Source organism: Scyliorhinus torazame, chromosome 18 (genome assembly GCF_047496885.1).
Source record: "Scyliorhinus torazame isolate Kashiwa2021f chromosome 18, sScyTor2.1, whole genome shotgun sequence".
Lineage (NCBI taxonomy): Eukaryota > Metazoa > Chordata > Chondrichthyes > Carcharhiniformes > Scyliorhinidae > Scyliorhinus > Scyliorhinus torazame.
The window spans coordinates 69,480,645-69,500,292 of NC_092724.1; the positions used below are offsets into that span (position 1 = coordinate 69,480,645).

Below are 19,648 nucleotides of genomic sequence, written 5' to 3' on the forward strand. Positions count from 1 at the left end.
GTACGAGTGGTACTCACTGAGCCACAGCTGGCATTCCACCTCCCACAATTTTAAAACCATTGAAAAAGTATTTGAGGCCAGACTCCTGCCACGTCTGAATTTCCCACAGCCCCTCGCCCAAATCCAGTTTAGTCTGAGGAGCCACATTAGCTCCTAAAACAGGAATGTGCTCTTGTCATCTCTGTGCATTTAACAAGTATATTGCACCTGGCATTGCCAACCCTCCAGGATTGCCATGATACAGATGAATGTCCTGGACAGTTCTGTGAGCAACCTGGTTGCTTTTGAATTAGTTATTTTGCATAACTGAAGGAGCTTTGACCACTCGTGTGAGAGACTATGAAGCTAATTTTGTTTCATTGGACAGTGTCGCCACCTAAATTGGCCAGCTCCCGATTTAAAATGGCGAACGGCAAAGGCTGATGGGAAAGTCAGCCAACATAGACAGAAACCAGCACTCAAGAGTTTGACATCCGGGAGAAGATGACGGCCTTGAGTCTGACTCCCAAAACGAGAACCCCTTTACGACCCTGTTCGCAACCGATAACTGAGGTGTCCAGATGATGTTTAAAAGGACCCGCTTGGGAGAAACGGTGTCCTTTCTGATGGAACCTGCAGCATGTTTTATGTTGTTTGTAGTGTTTTGTTAAATGTTGTATGTCAGACCGGAATTTTTTTTTTCCACCGCCCCACGCCCTTTCGGCAGAAACCTCTGAGGACTTGCCCACAGAGACTTGTTAAGGTCCCAGACTCCAGTTCAGCCGAACTCATCTGTCGACAGATGCCACACGCCCGTTCGTAACTGCCCTCCTGGTTCGAAGATAGAACACTACGGCAACCCCCCACGATGACTACATTTCTTGCCCGTTCTTGTCGGTTGCTCAGGCAGTGGAGAAACGACTTGGGACCCGCCCTACCTGGGAACCCCCCCTCTGGTCAGCTACGCTTGGGTAGGGGGTCTCACGGTATTGGTAGCCATCCTACCCGGGGACTCCATCCAACTCTTACCCGTCGCGGCCCATACGCACCTCATTTTGGAAAGTTTTAGTTCAAAAAGTTTTGTTTTGTTTCAGGTAACCCTTAGGTTGCCTACCATATGCTATTTACATCCTGAAACATTTGGATAGTAAACCACACAGTCTGCGAGACGGCTCGCACTGGTTCAGTATTTGTAATTGTGTCTTGTCCTAAAATTTGATTTTTGAAAAAAAAATGAGGGAGTCACACATAGTGACCAATTATAAAGGGAGTAATTGGCACTAAAGGACAGACAGACTATCGTACGAGATGTTAAACCAAGATAGTTACAGACACTATGCTTGTTTCCACAGAACTCCAGAAGCTCCAGGACCGGAGAAGAGAAGAGAAGAGAAGAGAAGAGAGGAGAAGTGAACGAAGAAGCACCATGAGGACTTCCTTCGCATGGTTCATCATCACAATGGACATTTGGTTGCGCGCGAACGCGAACCCCATGATCTCAAGCCCCCCAGCCATTAATGTTTCACTTCCCCACAGTAGCCAGAGCCCAGTCACCAGCGACACCGCACCATCTTGGTGTACCAGGTTTATAACCTGGTACTCCCTGTCCTACTTGATAGAATCCTTGTTGGTATTGGCGATACTCTGCTGCATCGTGCAGACTATGCATCATTGAAAATGGAGAAGGAGAGCCTAGCGCGCTCGCACCCCGGTATATAGGATCAGATCCCCTATTTTCAGATACGACCAGACCCCCAACCCCCGCGATCCATAATAAAGAGCATTCATTTGCGTTTTTGTTGTAAATAAAGAAATGTTCAGAAGTGTTCATGAGCAATTGTACGATCCTGAGCTTGACTGCCAAGCCAGGAAAAATGTGTATAAACTGCTATGATTTTGTTTGTATGGTCGAGGAAGTTAGAGTGATGAAATGTTTAAGTGAGTGTAGTGTATTAAGGATAGTTAGAGGTTCCCATTTTTTTGTCTTGTAATGCATGTCCCTGTTTGCCATAGCGCCCCTTAGAATTGTCAGTTAAAATTTTTTTGCATAGTTATGGTCAGTGTAGAGGCCATGAAAGAAGTGCTCATTGGGTCAGGGAATGGAAAGCAACGTAGTTATGTGATCCTTCACGCTTCGCGTTAGGATCACAAGGAGGGAGTGTAGCCACCTAAATTGGCCAGCTCCTGATTTAAAATGGCGAATGGCAAAGGCTGATGGGAAAGTCAGCCAACATAGACAGAAACCAGGAGCTGCAGGTTTGCTGTGTATTTACCTCTGCAAAGGCCAGACAACATCGATACCAGCGACCATCAGCATAACAATGTAGCAGCCATCTGCAAACTGATGAGCAATCCCCGGGAACAATAAGTAACATTTTGGACACACAAAGCAAAGCCAGACTCCTCGGCGCCAGCAGGAGCCAACACAAAGGCGGTGAACGAGCACCTCAAGACCGCCCATCGATCAGGGAACTGCTCCAGTATTGGAGAAATCGAACCAAGCGATTGGGACAAAGTCCAATCACTTGGGACCAGGTACAGGGTCCGCCCCGAAAGGCGGGAAGCCCCTGGGGACAATAAGAGTTAAGCCCCAAGTTCAAATCGCTCTCTTCACCTCTTCACCTCTGCGTCCTGCCCGGGTCACCCAGCAACACGAACCAATATTGACCGTGACCGGTGCAGTGACCCCCGACAGAAGTAAGTCTTAATTCAACGCTCGCTACGAGATAGACGCTCCTAGCTACCAATCCGTACCAACTTCGAATCCCGCAGACTCAGAACCCGAACGAAAGGCCATTTGTTCCCCTGACCTGGTGGACCAGTCTGAAGTTAAGTATAGGCCTATTAGTTATAGAAGTAGCTTAGACGTATAATTTGTGCATGAGTAGCGATTACTGTGTATAACAAATGTGCTTTGATTTGAATCTTACTAATCGGTGTACTGGATTATTGATCATTACTCGGACTTGAACCTCGTGGCGGTATCATAAAGATACCTGGCGACTCGAGAGCAAAGGTAATAAAACAGAGCAATTGAACCAAGGAGAAAGTTAGCAACAGACACAAGTCTCCTTTTGCTCTTCCCTGTCCACCTTCCCTGTCCACCTTTTTTTATTTTTGTATGTTTTACCTTCTCTTACCACTCCTTTAACAATAATTTGAACCTGATTACCACTTGTCACACTCCAGACCATAAGGCATAGGAACAAAAGTAGGCCATTTGGCACATAGAGTCTGCTCCGCCCTTCAATGAGATCATGGATGATCTGATATAATCCTCAACTCCACTTTCTCGCCTCATCCCCATATCCCTTGATTCCCTTACTGATTAAAAATCTGTCTATCTCAGCCTTGAACATACTTAATGAAAAATGAAATGAAAATCGCTTATTGTCACAAGTAGGCTTCAAATGAAGTTACTGTGAAAAGCCCCTAGTCGCCACATTCCGGCACCTGTTCGGGGAGGCTGGTACGGGAATTGAACCGTGCTGCTGGCCTGCCTTGGTCTGTTTTCAAAGCCAGCGATTTAGCCCAGTGCTAAACAGCCCCTTAATGATCTAGCCTCCACAACTCTCTGCGGTAAAGAATTCCACAGATTCACTACTCTCTGAGAAAAAATGGGCAACCCATTACTCTGAGATTATTCCTTCTGGTCCTAGACTATCCCACAAGGGGAAACAACCTCTCAGCATCTACCCTGTCAAGCTCCCTGATAATTCTATATGTCTCAATAAGGTCGCCTTACAATCTTCTAAAAGCCAATGAGTACAGGTCCAACCAACTCAACCTCTCCTCGTAAGAAAATACCTCCATACCCGGGATCAACATTGAGAACCTTCCCTGGACAGCCACCAATGCCAGTATATCTTTCCTTAGATAAGGGGACCAAAACTGTTCACAGTATTCCAGGTGTGCTCTAACTAGTACATTATATAGTTTTAGCAAGACTTCCATGTTTTTATACTCCATTCCCTTTGAAATAAAGACTAACATTCCATTTTTCTTCCCTGCTACCTGGTGAATTTGCATGCTATCTTTTTGTGATTGATGCACGATCAGAGGAAGTTAGTCTTGCCCAAGTCATTCTGTCACGTCTCTTCATAATTTAAAAAAGTTTTTATCTGAACTCCTCTCACATTCTTTATTCTTATTATATAGCTCCAGTATCTCAAATATCTCCTAATATCTGTAGTTTCCCATCTCTGGCAGTAACTTTGTGAATTTACATTGGATATTCTGTGATTTTCATATTGTTTCCATAATGAGTAAGCAAAACTACCCGCTGGGCTCCAACTGTGGCCGAACCTGGATATTGGTGATGTTCGCAAAGCTGGCATTTAATGGTCATCCCTATTACCCTTGAGAAGATGGACGTGGACCTTCTTTTTGAATCACTGCAGTCCATGAGGTGTCAGTACAAACAAGGTTGTTAGGAAGAGAATTCTAGAATTTTGAGCCAGAAATTATGCAACAATGATTGAATAGAATTATATTTCCAAGTTCGGATGATGCTTGATTTGGAAGGGAATTTGAATATGTGGTGTTCCTATGCACCTGCTGCTCTTGACCCTCTGGTTGTAGAAGTCGCAGGCTTTGGAGGTGCAGTCAAAGAAAATGAATCATTATCTCTTCTATTCTATGTCTCGCTATGTAAAAGTCAACATTTTATTGGCCTTTTTTAATGGCTCTATTTACCTTTACTTGCACTTTCAGGAAAATAAGTATCTGAGCTGGAAGATCACACAAATCACCCAGTTGTTTTACCAATGAGTGTATGGTCCTATTGCTTGTTCTTTCTCCCGGTGTTACCTTTGGTGACACTTTGGTGAATGAGGGAGTACGGCATTGACAGGGGTAATGAGATATTTAGCAAGCCATGTGTGCTCTTTTAGGTGGATGTTAAATATATTCTATACATATACAGAAATCATTAAAAGCCGATGGGCTAGCACTGCTGCCTCATGGCGCCGAGGACCCGGGTTCGATCCCGGTTCCGGGTCACTGTCTATGTGGAGTTTGCACATTCTCCCTGTGTCTGCGTGGGTCTCACCCCAAAAGATATGCAGGGTAGGTGAATTGACCATCCTAAATTGCCCCTGAAATCGAAAAAAATAATTGGGTACTCTAAATTTATAAATTATAAAAAAGCAGGTGGACAGGTACAAACAAAATATCAATAGAATATTAGTCTCAACTCAAGAGGGCTGCAATACAAGAGGATGGAAGGTATGTTGCAGTTATATTAAGCTCTGATTAGTTGCCATTTAGCATTCTGAGCACAATTCATTAGGAATATTATATTGGAGAAGGTGCAGCAGAAATTGCTGAGAATGATATTGGGACTAAAAGGGATAAACCATGTAGACAGGTTATGTAGACTAAACTTGTGTTCCCTTGCATATTAAAGAGTGATTTAATTGAGATGTTTGAAATTCTGAAAGGAGTTAGTAGATAGAGAGACAGTATTCCCTCTGGTAGCAGAATCCAGAACAAGTCAACATTGCCTTAAAATTAAACTGGATCATTCAAGCATGATGTCAGGAAGCACTTCACATAAAGGGAAGTGTGAATCTGGAACTTGCTGTTGAGTCAACTAAAATTTTCAAAACTGAGAGTTCAATTTTGTTAAGTAAGCATATTAGAGATATGGAACTAAAGCAGGTATAACGGAGTTAAGATATAGATCAGCCATGATCTAATTGCTGGGTAGAACTGGCTGATGGGCTGAATGACCTCCTCCAATATCTATGTACACACCAGCAAGGCATGCTGGTTGATATTTATTCCCATGGTCAACACCACCAGAACAGATTTTCTGTTTCTTTATTATTCGTGCAACTTTGCTGTGTGCAAATTTTCCTGCTAACTTTCCTACATTTGCTCACTACCACATTCATAAGGGTAATTAGAGATGGCAATAAATGATGGTCCAGCCAGTGACAATCACATCCCATAAATGAATAAATCAAAAGTGGCTACACTCCGGGCTGCACGTGGTGCAATGGTTAGCACTGGGACTGCGGCACTGAGGTCCAGGACTGGGTCACTGTCCATGTGGAGTTTGCACATTCTCCCCGTGTCTGCGTGGGTTTCACCCCCCACAACCCAAAGATGTGCCGGCTAGGTGGATTGGCCATGCTAAATTGCCCCTTAATTGGAAATAAATAAATAAATAATTGGGTACTCTAATTTTTTTTAAAAAGTAGCTACACTCCAAAGTTACTTCACTGGTCGTAAAGTGTTTGGCATAGGCTGAGGATATGAAAAGTGCTATAGAGATGCAAGTTCTTCACTACATTTATGTTATTTAATACAAACAGAAGTGCTGTGCTTATGTCTTAATACAATTGAAAAGAGGAAATGCTGGAAACGTTCTAAAGGTCAGTTAGCATGTGTGGAGAGAACAGGTGAGTTCATATATATTTGTGTGTGTTCATATATTTGTGTAAAGGGGATGGAGTATGGTTTGGAAGATTGTCGTTTTTTGACTCCTCCAGGAATGATTTATTTCCGGACTCTCAATACCCCCATGCACCCTTGGTGATCGTCCAGAGGGAGTTCTGATCTGAAAGATCAACCAGCTGAGATAATAACTCTGTTTCATTCTCCAAAGATGCTGCCTGACCTGCTGAGTATTCGCAACATGTTCTTTTTTTATTTCAAAGTTCCAGCATCTGCATTATTTTATCTTTGTTTTCCAAAAGTGCATTTTGGATTCAGGTTGGAAGGAGTTAAGAGTCAGCGTGTATGTGCGCGGGGTCCAGGTGGCCTGCTTTCGCCCCGGTACCCACCCTACCCTGATGACAGTCAGTTCGAGGCCAGTCAGGCGCCTCCAAGGGGCCAGTGATCATATTGCAATGGGGACAGTTTAATTTAATCAAGCCTGGCTTGTGACTGGGCTGTTAGCCTGGCTGACTGCTTCCTCTGCTGCCTTTTTAGGGGCTGTGTGTGCTTTGTGTCTGGGGAGGCTGCAGTTACACTTACTCCCTGATTGGCTTGGATCACACGTTAGCTGTGCAATTGTGTGCTGTGTGCGTGACGTCAGGGGGTTATTTGTGATAGCCCAGGGGGCTGGGTTGGGGCAGTTACACTGTCAACCGCAGCTGGGGAAAGGCAGATAGATAGATAGATTATAGAGAGGGAGAGAGAGACGGAGGCATTAGAGAGAGAGAGAGAGAGAGACGAGGAACTGGAGACAAGACTCGGAGCCAATTGGCCAAAGCACCGATCGGAATCACAATCAGAAGCTGCAGACTCCGATTTCCCTCACTATGGATATCCTGGCGGTGCTGAACCTGAGCGAAGTCGCTCTTTATTTTTCAAAGATGTCCATGTTCCCGCTGTTTGACTTGGCTTATTACATCGTGTCCATTCTCTACCTGAAATACGAATCAGGTCTGTGTATTTCACTCTCATTGTTGTATTGAGTGGGGGGGGGGGGGGGGGGGGTCACCATTGTGGGTATGTTTTGGTTGAGGGGTGGGGGGCGGGGGTGTTGTACATCTGCGGTGACCAGCCCAGTCTGGGTGGAATTCGCTGTGTTTCGCAATGCAAAAGGGGCGTTTTTACCTGAAGCTGAAAGCGACGCGCCCCAACGTGTGACTCTGTCCTTATATATTTAGACTGTTCTTGATCAGAACCACACCAGGTCGTAAGGAAGACCAGCGTTAGTCCCAGAAATCGAAGGACATCAGCCGGACGCGGGTCCAGGAGCGCACTCTGTGTCCCTTCACACCTCCTGAGTGGGATTTATGTTTCCATACAATTATTTACAATGATGCATGCTGCTATAAATGAATCTCAGTGTTCGCTGGAGTTAGCTATTTACATTAATTGCATTTATTTTGCTTCATCGACTCTTGAAAACCCAATCAAATTATCATTAGACCGGAGGGGGGGGGGGGGGGGGGTATTTGTGACATTTACAGGGAGGGGAAGGGAGTGAGAACCTTCAGGAATCTCCTGATGTGTCAAAAGAGGAGAGAATAAATAGTAATGTCCAAGAATAGCAGCAGCTGTCTGGATTGTACCTGCTAATTCCCAGTAGGGGCAATGAAGGCACATAACTAATCTTAATATAGATGCAACAAGCTTAACTTTCACATGCGTCTCATAACCAGACAATTTCCAACTCAAAAGGGGAATAAAAAGCACAGATTGTTTCGGAATCTAAAAGAAAAAAAACTTTAATGCTCAGCTGAGTATTTCTGGTCAGAGGTTGAAATGTTACTCCCTTGAATTGCTGTGGGGCAGGGAATTAATAAATAACAATTGAATTAGAAGATCTTCCAATTGAAGAGCAACTGTGTTGATATGAGAGACCAACATTCTCTGATCATGGAGTTAGTTTGGGATCGTGCCCTCCAATGTTGAATTGCCCGTGTCACATCCCATCTGAAGGAGAGACGGTCAGTCTGTCCGCTGCAAGGTCATTGTAAGTGTGCGTGCCAAGATAGGGCGCAGGAATAGGAAGATCTCATTTTCCTTCTTGGTCTTCCATGTTAGCACAGCTGAGATTAGGCACTTACTGTGTAAAGGAATGCAGCTCTCTGAGCCTGTGGTCCATTTCATTGTATTGTTTTTTAAACAAACAATTTTATTGAGGTATTTTAGGCATATAGAAAAAGTGACATTGTACAGTACAAAAAAAGAGAAGTCAAGACACAAATTAAACACAGTGCAAACCACGGCTCTGTTCACGCAAGGACCTGCCTCAATATCCCCCAACTCTCCTCTACTCTACCCTAGCCCCCGTCCACCCACCCCCGCCCCCTGCTGATGCTTTCTCCTCTGCGAAGAAGTCAATAAATGGCTGCCACCTTCGGGCGAACCCCAGTAGCGAACCTCTCAAGGCGAACTTGACTTTCTCTAGGCCAAGAAAGCTCGCCATGTCCGATAGCCATACCTCAGCCCTCGGGGGCTTTGAGTCCCTCCATGCTAACAGTATTCGTCGCTGGGCTACCAGGGAAGCAAAGGCCAGAACGTTGGTCTCTCTCCCTTCCTGGACTCCCAGGTCCTCCGAAACCCCAAAGATTGCCACCTCAGGGCTCATTACCACCCCAGTTATCAATACCCGGGACATGACATCTGCGAATCCCTGCCAATACCCCGAGTTTAGGGCACGTCCAGAACATGTGTACATGCTTAGCCGGCCCTCTGGCGCATCTAGCACACTTGTCCTCCAGCCCGAAGAATTTGCTCATCCGGGCCACCGTCATGTGGGCCCGGTGCACGGCCTTAAACTGGATCAGGCTGAGCCTGGCGCATGTTGCGGTCGTGTTTACTCTGCTCAGGGCTTCTGCCCAGACACCGTCCTCCATCTCCCCCCCCCCCCCCCCCCCTCCACCCCCCCCGAGCTCCTCTTCCCACTTAAGCTTCAGGTCCTCGGTCTGCGTATCCTCAGCTCCCATTAGCTCCTTGTAGACATCTGAGACTCTACCTTCTCCCACCTCTCCCCTAGAAACTACCCTGTCCTGCCTCCCCTTCAGCAGGAGACGTGGGAAGGACGGCACCAGTCTGCGTACAAAATCCCGCACCTGTAAGTATCTAAAGTCGTTCCCTCTCACCTGCCCAAACTTCTCCTCCAGCACCCTCATGCTCGGAAAGCTCCCTTCCAGGAACAGATCCCCCATCCTCACAATCCCCGCCCTCCTCCACAGTCGATACCCCCTGTCCATGTTCCCCAGGGCAATTCGGTGGTTGCCGCAGATTGGGGTCCACACCGATGCTCTTACCTCCCCTACATGCCTCCTCCACTGGCCCCAGATCCGAAGAGCCGCCACCACTATTGGGCTGGTGGAGTTACCGTGCCTGCCGAAGCAGCAAGACACTGTGACCAGGGCTGCTAAGCTAGTGCACCTGCACGAAGCAGCCTCCACTGCATTGTATTTTTATGCAATTGAAACATCTTCAAAAACAATACTGTCCAAGCCCTCCCCCTCCTTTACTTAATACACTTTAAAGAATCATAGAATACCGACAGTGCAGAAGGAGGCCACTCTGCCCATCGAGTCTGCACCAACCCTCCGAAAGAGCACCTTACCTAGGCACACACACCCACCCTATCACTGCAACCCATCTAACCTTTTGGACTAAGGGACTAATCCACTTAATCTATACATCTTTGGACTTAAAACATGTATTTTCTTTTTTCTTTGTTTATCAATATTCTTTTTGTCCTCTTAAGTGTAAAATGATGGATGCTTCCGTGGCGTGGGTGAGCAGGGCAGCCGCAACAACAAGAGCTCCCACCGGTGGCCGCGATTCGTGGTGATTTCGGGGAAATCCCCGAGTCCTCACGCACCCCCCGACTGTCGTCGGCCTTTGGGGCCACCACGAGCAGCCAGCGGGGCCGGTTTAAAAACCGGCGAAGAACCCCGCGCGGGTGTCGGGCGGCAGGTCAGAGTAGCGGGGGTGGAGCTATGAGGAGGCCGAGGCGACAGGCCCGAGGCCAGGGCACCATGTAGGGAGGGTGCTCCACGTCGGATGGTTCCCACCTAGGAAGAAGAAAGAAGGTTGAAGCCTGGTCCCAGGTGAATGCAGAGGAGAAAGAAAGAAGATTTAAGGAAGTTTGGTGAAAGTTTTTTTTTTCTCCCCCCCCTTTTTTTTTTCAAAAAAGAAGAATGTCAGATTGATGAAGGGCAGGAGGGTGAAGGGGGAGAGAGGAGTAAACAAAGAAGATAAAAAACAATAAGCCGCTAAAGGATGCGAAGAGCAGCGTCGAAGAAAGGAGGAAACACAGGTTCGCCGCCGAAGGAGAAGACGAGCAAAAGTGTTGACAGGATGGCGGAAGCCGAACTGCAAGGCGGGGCCGCACTACTTACGGTGGAGAAGATGACCGAGGTGATGGCGGTGGAGCTGGAAAAGGGTTTGGTGAGGCACATGGAGGCCTTGAGGAAAGAGATGGCGGTCGTGTTGAGGTCATGGGTGGAGGAGGCAATTGGCCTGATGAGGGTGGAGGTGGCAAAGGCATCGGCCGAGGTGAGAGAGCAGGGCGAGAAGGTGAAGGAGGTGGAGGAGGCCGTGACACGACACAGCGACCAGGTCACCTCGATGGGGGACGAGCTGCGGAGGGTGGTGGAGGTTAACAGAGGACTCCGAGCAAAGCAGGAAGACTTGGAAAACCGCTCAAGGCGGCACAATTTGAGAATTGTGGGCTTGCCCGAAGGGACAGAGGGCCCAAGGCCAACGCAATACTTTGCTAAGAAGTTGGTGGAGCTGATGGGGGAGGGTGGGAGCCCCACCCTGTACGAGCCAGACCGAGCTCATCGGTCATTAAGGCCGAAGCCCAAAGTGAACGAGCCGCCAAGAGCAGTAATTATCTGCTTCCATAAGTTTTGCATGAAGGAGAAAGTATGAAGCTGGGCGAAGCAGGAGCGTGAGGTGCTGTGGGATGCTACTGCGGTTCGGATCTACCAGGACTTGACGGTGGAGTTGGCAAAAAGATGAGCAGCGTTTGGGGGCGAGTGAAGGCGGCTTTGTACAAGAAGGGTTTGGTGTGGTGCACCCGGCGAAGTTGAGAGTAACATATAACGCCAAAGACTTTTATTTTGAGACAGCGGAGGCGGCTGAGGCGTTCGTGAGGGCAGAAGGCTTGGGACAGACGTGAAGAGCGGAACTGGAAGAGAGACTGTGGACTGTGTTTGAGCGGCTGGAAAATGTACAAATGTTACAACTTTCTTTTTACTGATTTGTATTGAAATTTACTTCTCTTTGCATTGTTACAGAGTTCAAGTTAATGGCGTTTTGTGTTGCGACGGTTAAATGTTATGTTAGTGAATTGTAGGGGTTGGATTATTGGGTTTGTTTTGGTGTTTCTTTCTCTGGGACTGGGTGGAAGGGGGCGAGAGGTCTTGGCGGGGGGAGCCACCCGCGCTAGCTAACTAAAGTCAGTTAGTGAACGGGGGTGAGGTGAGAGGAGGACTGCGGACGTTGGAGCCTGGATAGCAGACTTCAATGGGCCTACGAGGCGAGCAAGAGGGGGTGGAGGGATGGATGTTGGGGGATGTTTTTGTAGGGGGGGTTCTTGGGAGGGGGGGAAGGGGTTCGATGTTAACAATGGACAGGGGCGGGTCAGGCTTATGGGGCAGGGCCCGGCGGTATGGTGATGGTGGATAAGAAAGGTGGGGGGGGGGGTGAGAGACCCCCAGTAAGGATAATCACGTGGAACATGAGAGGGCTAGGAGGTCCGGTCAAGAGGTCAAGGGTGCTTGCACATCTTAAAAGTTTGAAAGCCGGTGTAGCAATGCTGCAGGAGACTCACTTGAGGGTGAAGGACCAGGTGAGACTTAAAAAGGGCTGGGTTAGCCAAGTGTTTCACTCCGGATTTGATGGAAGGGCTCGAGGGGTAGCGGTGCTGGTCAGCAAAAGGGTACGCTTCCAGATGGAGAAGGTGGTGGCAGATCAGGGGGGTAGATATGTGATTGCAACAGGGGCACTGGAGGGGAGATTAGTGGCGCTGTTAAGTGTATACGGTCCCAATTGGGACGATGTGGGATTCGCGAGGAAGGTGTTTGGGGCTATTCCCGACTTGGACATGCATGAGCTGATTGTGCGGGGGGACTGGAACTTGGTGCAGGAGCCAAGGTTGGACAGATCACGGCCGCGTTCGCTGGTCCCATCAGGGGGGGCGAAGGCGCTGGCTGGGCTAATGGTGAAAATGGGAGGGGTGGACCCTTGGAGGTTCCTGCACCCAAGGGAACGGGAGTATTCGTTTTTCTCAGCGGTCCATAAGGTATACTCGCGGATTGACTTTTTTGTGGTGGGGAAGGCTTTGCTGGCTGGAGTCAAGGGGTCGGAATACTCTGCAATTGCAGTGTCAGATCACGCTCCACATTGGGTGAATATGGTGCTGGAGAAGGGGGCAGCGCAGAGACCGGGGTGGAAACTGGATGTGGGGCTTTTGGGGAACCAAGTATTCTGTGAGAAAATTGAAAAGGTAATTAAGGAATATGTAGGTTTCAGTTGTACGGGTGAGGTGTCGAAAGCAGTCGTCTGGGAGGCTCTAAAGGCGGTGGTGAGAGGTGAGGTAATTTTGTTTAAGGCCAGGGTGGATAAAGAGGAGAGGTTGGAGCGGCAGAGGGTAATAGATGAGATGGTGGAGGTAGATAGGAGGTATGCAGAGGATGGGGACCCGGCGAAGCTGGAAAAGAGGAAGGAACTACAGGCGAGCTTCGACCGACTGTCCACCAGGAAGGCGGTGCGCCAACTGAGACGAGCAAGGGGTGCAGTTTATGAACATGGAGATAAGGCACGGAGGGAGGCAGCGGCAAGGGAAATTCTTCAGGTGAAGGATAGGGCAGGGAAGTTGGTGGTGGCCCCAGTGCTGATTAACAAGGTTTTTGAGGAGTTTTATGAGAGGTTGTACAAGTCAGAGCCACTCAGGGGAGACCGTGAGATGCAGGAATTTCTAGATGGGTCGGAGTACCCGAGGCTAGGGGAGGGGGACAGGGCTACATTAGAAGGAGCAATAGTGGAGCAGGAGATAAAGGATGCGATTGGGAGGATGCAGTCGGGGAAGGTGGCAGGGCTGGATGGGTTTCCGGTGGAATATTATAAAAAATTTAAGGATAGGATGGCACCCCTGATGGTGGGGATGTTTGAGGAGGCGATAGGGAAGGGGGTGTTGCCGCAAACTTGGGGCAGGCATCGATTTCCCTGTTACTAAAAAAAGATAAGGATCCGACGGAGTGTGGGTCGTATCGGCCCATATCACTTCTGAATGTGGACGTAAAAGTGTTGGCGAAGGTACTGGCGGGTAGTCTGGAGGTGTGCCTTCCGAAGGTGATAGGGGAGGATCAGATGGGGTTCGTGAAAGGGTGGCAGCTGTTTTCGAACATTAGGAGGGTTTTGAACGTTGTTATGGCACCGGCGGAAAGAAAGGAAACAGAGGTAGTTGTGGCATTGGACGCCGAGAAGGATTGGATTGGATTGGGATTTGTTTATTGTCACGTGTACCGAGGTACAGTGAAAAGTATTTTTCTGCGAGCAGCTCAACAGATCATTAAGTACATGAGAAGAAAAGGGAATAAAAGAAAATACATAATAGGGCAACACAACATGTACAATGTAACTACAAAAGCACTGGCTTCGGATGAAGCATACAGGGTGTAGTGTTAAAGAAATCAGTCCATAAGAGGGTCATTTAGGAGTCTGGTGACAGTGGGGAAGAAGCTGTTTTTGAGTCTGTTCGTGCGTGCTCTCAGACTTCTGTATCTCCTGCCCAATGGAAGAAGCTGGAAGAGTGAGTAAGCCGGGTGGGAGGGATCTTTGATTATACTGCCCGCTTTCCCCAGGCAGCGGGAGGTGTAGATGGAGTCAATGGATGGGAGGCAGGCTCGTGTGATGGACTGGGCGGTGTTCACGACTCTCTGAAGTTCCTTGCGGTCCTGGGCCGAGCAGTTGCCATACCAGGCTGTGATGCAGCCTGATAGGATGCTTTCTATGGTGCATCTGTAAAAGTTGGTAAGAGTCAATGTGGACATGCCGAATTTCCTTAGTTTCCTGAGGAAGTGTAAGCGCTGTTGTGCTTTCTTGGTGGTAGCGTCGACGTGGGTGGACCAGGACAGATTTTTGGAGATGTGCACCCCTCGGAATTTGAACCTAGGAATTTAGGCGTTTGATCGGGTAGAATGGGGGTACCTGAATGGGGGTACAGTGCTGGAGCGGTTTGGGATTGGACCAAGGTTTGCGAACTGGGTAAAGCTATTATATAAGGAACCGAAGGCGAGTGTCCGCACAAATAATATCAGTTTGAGATACTTTTCTCTCCACCGTAGGACGAGACAGGGATGTCCTATGTCCCCCCCTGCTGTTTGCACTTGTGATTGAGCCGTTGGCCATCGCATTGAGAAGTTCGGGAGCATGGAAAGGAATAGTGCGGGGGGGGGGTGGATAGAGCATAGGGTGTCCTTATATGCCGACGACTTGCTGCTGTATGTGTCGGAGCCGAGTGCGTCGATAGGAGGAATATTGGAGCTACTGCGGGTATTTGGGTCTTTCTCGGTGTACAAGTTGAACCTGGACAAGAGTGAGTACTTTGTGGTGTCTCGGCCGGGGGTGGGGGCAGGGGTGGGGGGGGGCTGCCATTCCGGAAAGCAGGACTCATTTTAGGTATCTGGGGGTGCAGGTTGCCCGGGAGTAGGGGAGGCTTTGCAGGTACAACATCACTAGTTTGGTGGGGAGAGTGAAAGCTGATCTGGCAAGTTGGGATGGCCTTCCTCTGTCACTGGCGGGTCGGGTACAGGCGGTTAAAATGAATGTGTTGCCACGATTTCTGTTTATTTTTCAATGCCTACCGATTTTCCTGCCAAAGTCTTTTTTCAGGGAGATTGAGGGAAGGATTACCTCATTCATATGGGGAGGGAAGGTGGCCAGAGTGAGAAAGGTGCTGCTACAGAGGGGAAGGCAGGCAGGGGGTTTGGGTCTCCTGAACCTGTTGTACTACTACTGGGCGGAGAAGGTGCGGAGCTGGGTCAGAGGGTGGATTCTCAGTGGGTCAGAATGGAGGAGAGTTTGTGCAGGGGGTCGGGGCTGAAGGCACTAGCAACAGCACCGCTCCCGATGGCTCCGGGGAAATATTCAGGGAGTCCGGTAATAATAGCTTCATTGAAAATCTGGAGGCAGTTTCGCCAACACTTCGGGTTGGGTTTAGGGTCAAGGGAAATGCCGATTCGGGGGAAACCACAGATTTGAGCCAGGGAGGTGGGATGGAAGTTTTCGGAAATGGGAAGAGAAGGGGGGGATTAAGACGCTACAAGATTTGTTTCTTCGGGGTCGGTTTGCAGGATTGAGGGAGCTGGAAGCGAAGTATGGGCTAGAGCAGGGAGAAGTGTTTAGGTACATGCAGGTTCGGGATTTTGCCAGGAAGGAGATACAGAGCTTCCCAGAGGAACGGCCTCCACATTGCTGAAGGCGGTGTTGACGACAAGGGGACTGGAGAAGGGGGCAGTGTCAGCGGTGTACGGAGCTACTCTGGAAGAGGATAAGGCACCACTGGAAGGGATCAAAGCAAAGTGGGAGGAAGAGCTGGGAGAGGTTATAGAGGAGGGGGGGTCTGGTGTGAGGTGCTCCAGAGAGTGAATGCCTCCACCTCATGTGCGAGGTTGGGGCTGGTACAGCTGAAGGTGGTATATAGAGCGCACCTCACGAGGGCGAGGATGAGCCGATTTTTTGAAGGAGTAGAGGATGTGTGTGAGCGTTGGGGGAGGGGGGGGGGGGCCGCGAATCACGTTCATATATTTTGGTCCTGTCCAAAGCTAGGACAGGACCAAACTGGAAGGAGGTGTTTCGGGTAATTTCCAAGGTGGTGCGTGTGAAACTGGACCCGGGTCCCCAGGAGGACATATTCGGGGTGTCGGACCAGCCAGGACTGGAAATGGGAGCGGAGGCAGATATCATAGCCTTCGCCTCGTTGATTGCCCGAAGGCGGATCCTGCTGGGATGGAGAGCAGCAGGCGTGGCGGGGGGACCTGTTGGAATACTTGACCCTTGAGAAGGTTAAGTTCGAACTGAGGGGAAGCTCGGAGGGGTTCTACAAGTCATGGGCACTATTTATTATGCACTTTCAAGAATTGGATAACATCGAACATTAGTTGGGGGGGTGGGGGTGGGGGGGAGGGGGGCTGTGTAGATTAAGGGTGACTACGGGTAATCCCTGATTCCTTTTTGTCATTTGTTTATGTAAACATGCGGGTTGAGGTTTGGGGGTTGGTGGGCGAATGGGATCGTTGTTACTATGGGGACTGACATATCTTGCTGATTATTGTTTATTGTTGATGGGTGTAAATGTGGGAGAAAATGTGAAAAAGGAGAATTAAAAAATATATTTTTTAAAGTGTAAAATGATGTATTTCTGGAGGACTAATCTAGAAAGACTATAAATCACACCATTTTTAAAAGTGTAGATGAGCAGAGAGACCATGGTGTTCATGTGTACAAATTCTTAAAAGTGATGTGGCAAATTAATAAGGTGGTCAAAATGGCATATGGATTATTTGGGTTCAGAAGTAGAGGAACAGAATGTAAAAGCTAACAGATCATACTAGAACTTTATAAATCACTGGTTAAGACTCAGCTGGAGTGTTGTGGACAATTCTGGGCACCACACGTCAGGAAAGATACAATAGCAGAGAATGTTACCAGCATTATGGGACTTCAGATATGAAGAGACATTTGGAAAAGTTAAGGATGTTCTCCTGGATACAGTGAAGGTTAAGAGGTGACCTAATAAAGTTTTTCAATATGATGATGAGAGATTTTGATAAAGTAAATAGTGAAAAAGACCATTTTGGCAAGTGGATCAATAACTAATAGATTCTAAATTTGGACAATTGTCTAGAAGGGAGATGACATAATTTTTTTCATTTGGAAGCTTAAAAGAAATACTCATGGCATATGGGCATCACTGCCAAGGCTATCATTTATTACCTGCCATCCTTAAATACCCTTGAGACAACTGCATGCTAGCTACTTCAGAGGGCAGTTAAGAGCCAATCATATTGTTGTGGCTCTGGACCTTATTAAAGGCCAAGTAATGCCGGCAGATTTGTTTCCCTAAGGAAACTATGTAAGTGAGGCATATATCGTGTATCAGTATCATCATTACATACACTATGGACGGGATTTTCCGTTGCCTGACACAAAAATCGTGTTTGGCGATCGGGCGGAGAATGGGCTCCGACACCAAAATCGGGGCCGGCGCTGGTCAGCCATGCTTCTCCCCCTCCGAAATGGCATCATCGTGACGCACGGCATGCACAGTCGCAATGCCTCATCGGCCGGCCAACTCATGATGCTCCGCCCCCGATGGGCTGAGTTCCCGACGGTGCGGACCACATGTGGTCACACAAATCATGAACCCGGCGTGGCAACTGCAGACTGTGTCCAGCGCCGCCACACTTGGCCAAGATCCATGCCGCTGGCTGGGGGTGGGGGGGGGGGGACTTCTGTGAGGGCTGGTGGGGGGTGGCCAGGGGGTGGGCTGGGGGGATCGTGGATGGCGGGTTGGGTCCGCACACGGCCAACGCCATGTTGTACAGCACAACCACTGCAGGTCGTCAGCCGGGCGCATGCGCGGCCCGGGACCCAGTCATTCTCCAGCTATTTTTGGCGTGGGAGGTGGGAGTTCCAATCAGCGCCAGTGCTAGCCTCTCACTGGTTCCGGAATCGGTGAGGGGTTCACGCCGATTTTTTGGATGCAAGCCTCCCGCGGATTCTCCATTCAAGCTGGCACTTAGCCGTAGAAGTGGAGAATCCAGACAAAGGCTTTTAATTCCAGATTTATTTAATTAACTGAATTTAAACTTTCCAGTTACCATGGTAGGAATTGAACTGATATCTCCAGACTGTTAATCCAGGTCTCTGAGTCACAAGTCTAGTAACACAGCTACTACTCGTCTTGTATGCTGGATCCTAATGCTCTACCTGAAAAGGGCTTAGAAGCTGATTCCTTAAATCATTTTATAAAGGAGCTGGACAGGTACTCGAAGATAAGGAACTTACAGCATTGCAAACGAAAAGCAGAGATGTGAGACCAAGCAAACTTCACAGAGCCAGCACAGACATGATGGGGTGAATGATTCACTACATCCACATCTACCTATAATGGAGTGGGTGACAGTGAGCTCTTGCTATTGTTATTCTGTAACAGGCAGGTAGATGACTGGTTGAAAATAGGTCACTTCCTTTCATGTCAATTTGAGCGATAGCAAGCAGCATTAATCAACTGGTGTCACCTCGCACCTTGAAATGTAACCTGTGCCCATCAATGCGTTTTCTCCCTGAAATCAAGCCATAGGACGACTGCCTCTCTCATATATCCATTTGCCATCCTAACTTTTAGCCTTAATCAGCCTCAGTTCTTGCACCTTTGAATGAATTCCTTCATATCTTACAGGCACCTCCTGTCACCGAGAGAATGAAGAATATAAAGCTCTACTGAACCTATAAAGGGTCTTCAAAAATAGCAATCCTTTCTTTTCCTAACCTTCTTGAATTTACTTTCTTCTCCCATTGTAATTTTAAAGGCTGTGAATGAACTCTTGCACATTTTAGAACTTTCTTTCATTCCTTATATATTTACTCGGATTGTGATTTTTGAAAAATGTATTTAGTTGGCTGCCACCTTTCTTAATTTGATCGATTGTCATCGTTTCTGCCAACACTTGTTTGTATGTCTTAATCGTGTTCCATTGTCCATTGCTTTATTGTTCAAATTTATCTCCCATTGTTGTTCTAACCAGTGGAGATCATTCCAGCGCCAAATGCACTTACTACAATCAAAGTAAAACTCACTTAAACCTCCTTTCCACCTGGATTAGCATTTTGCAACAGGACATCTCGGTGCAGTGCACAGTGCAGGTCAAATTCCAGCTATGTTGGGTGCATAAGGTCTACAGTGTGAACCATTGTATTAGCTGATTTATAAATTTATAATGTTCAACACTGTAAGACGAACATTTGAAATTAATTGATAAAGCTGTAGCATCAACACTGAATTTATACAAGAATGTGTAACTTCCACCCCCAGCCTCCACTCTTATTTATACAGCTGTTCTCTACAAATGGGATTCACTAGCGCTCAGCCCCAAACTTAAATCATGAAATAACTAGTAATGAGTCAATGCTTTCAAAAACTCCTCACTTAGTGCTTGATGAGGCAATGAGCTTT

General features: G+C 47.9%; 1 protein-coding gene across 1 annotated transcript in view; it reads left to right on the forward strand.

Moving 5' to 3' along the window:
• The first annotated feature begins 7,039 nt into the window (after positions 1-7,039).
• The window catches only part of tmem38a (transmembrane protein 38A), a 106,919-nt gene continuing 94,310 nt past the window's right edge, over positions 7,040-19,648 (forward strand). The window contains exon 1 of the mRNA XM_072482856.1: positions 7,040-7,374. Within this exon, the coding sequence (XP_072338957.1) occupies positions 7,251-7,374 (124 nt within the window). The 5' untranslated portion in view covers positions 7,040-7,250. The remainder of the gene's footprint in view (positions 7,375-19,648) is intronic.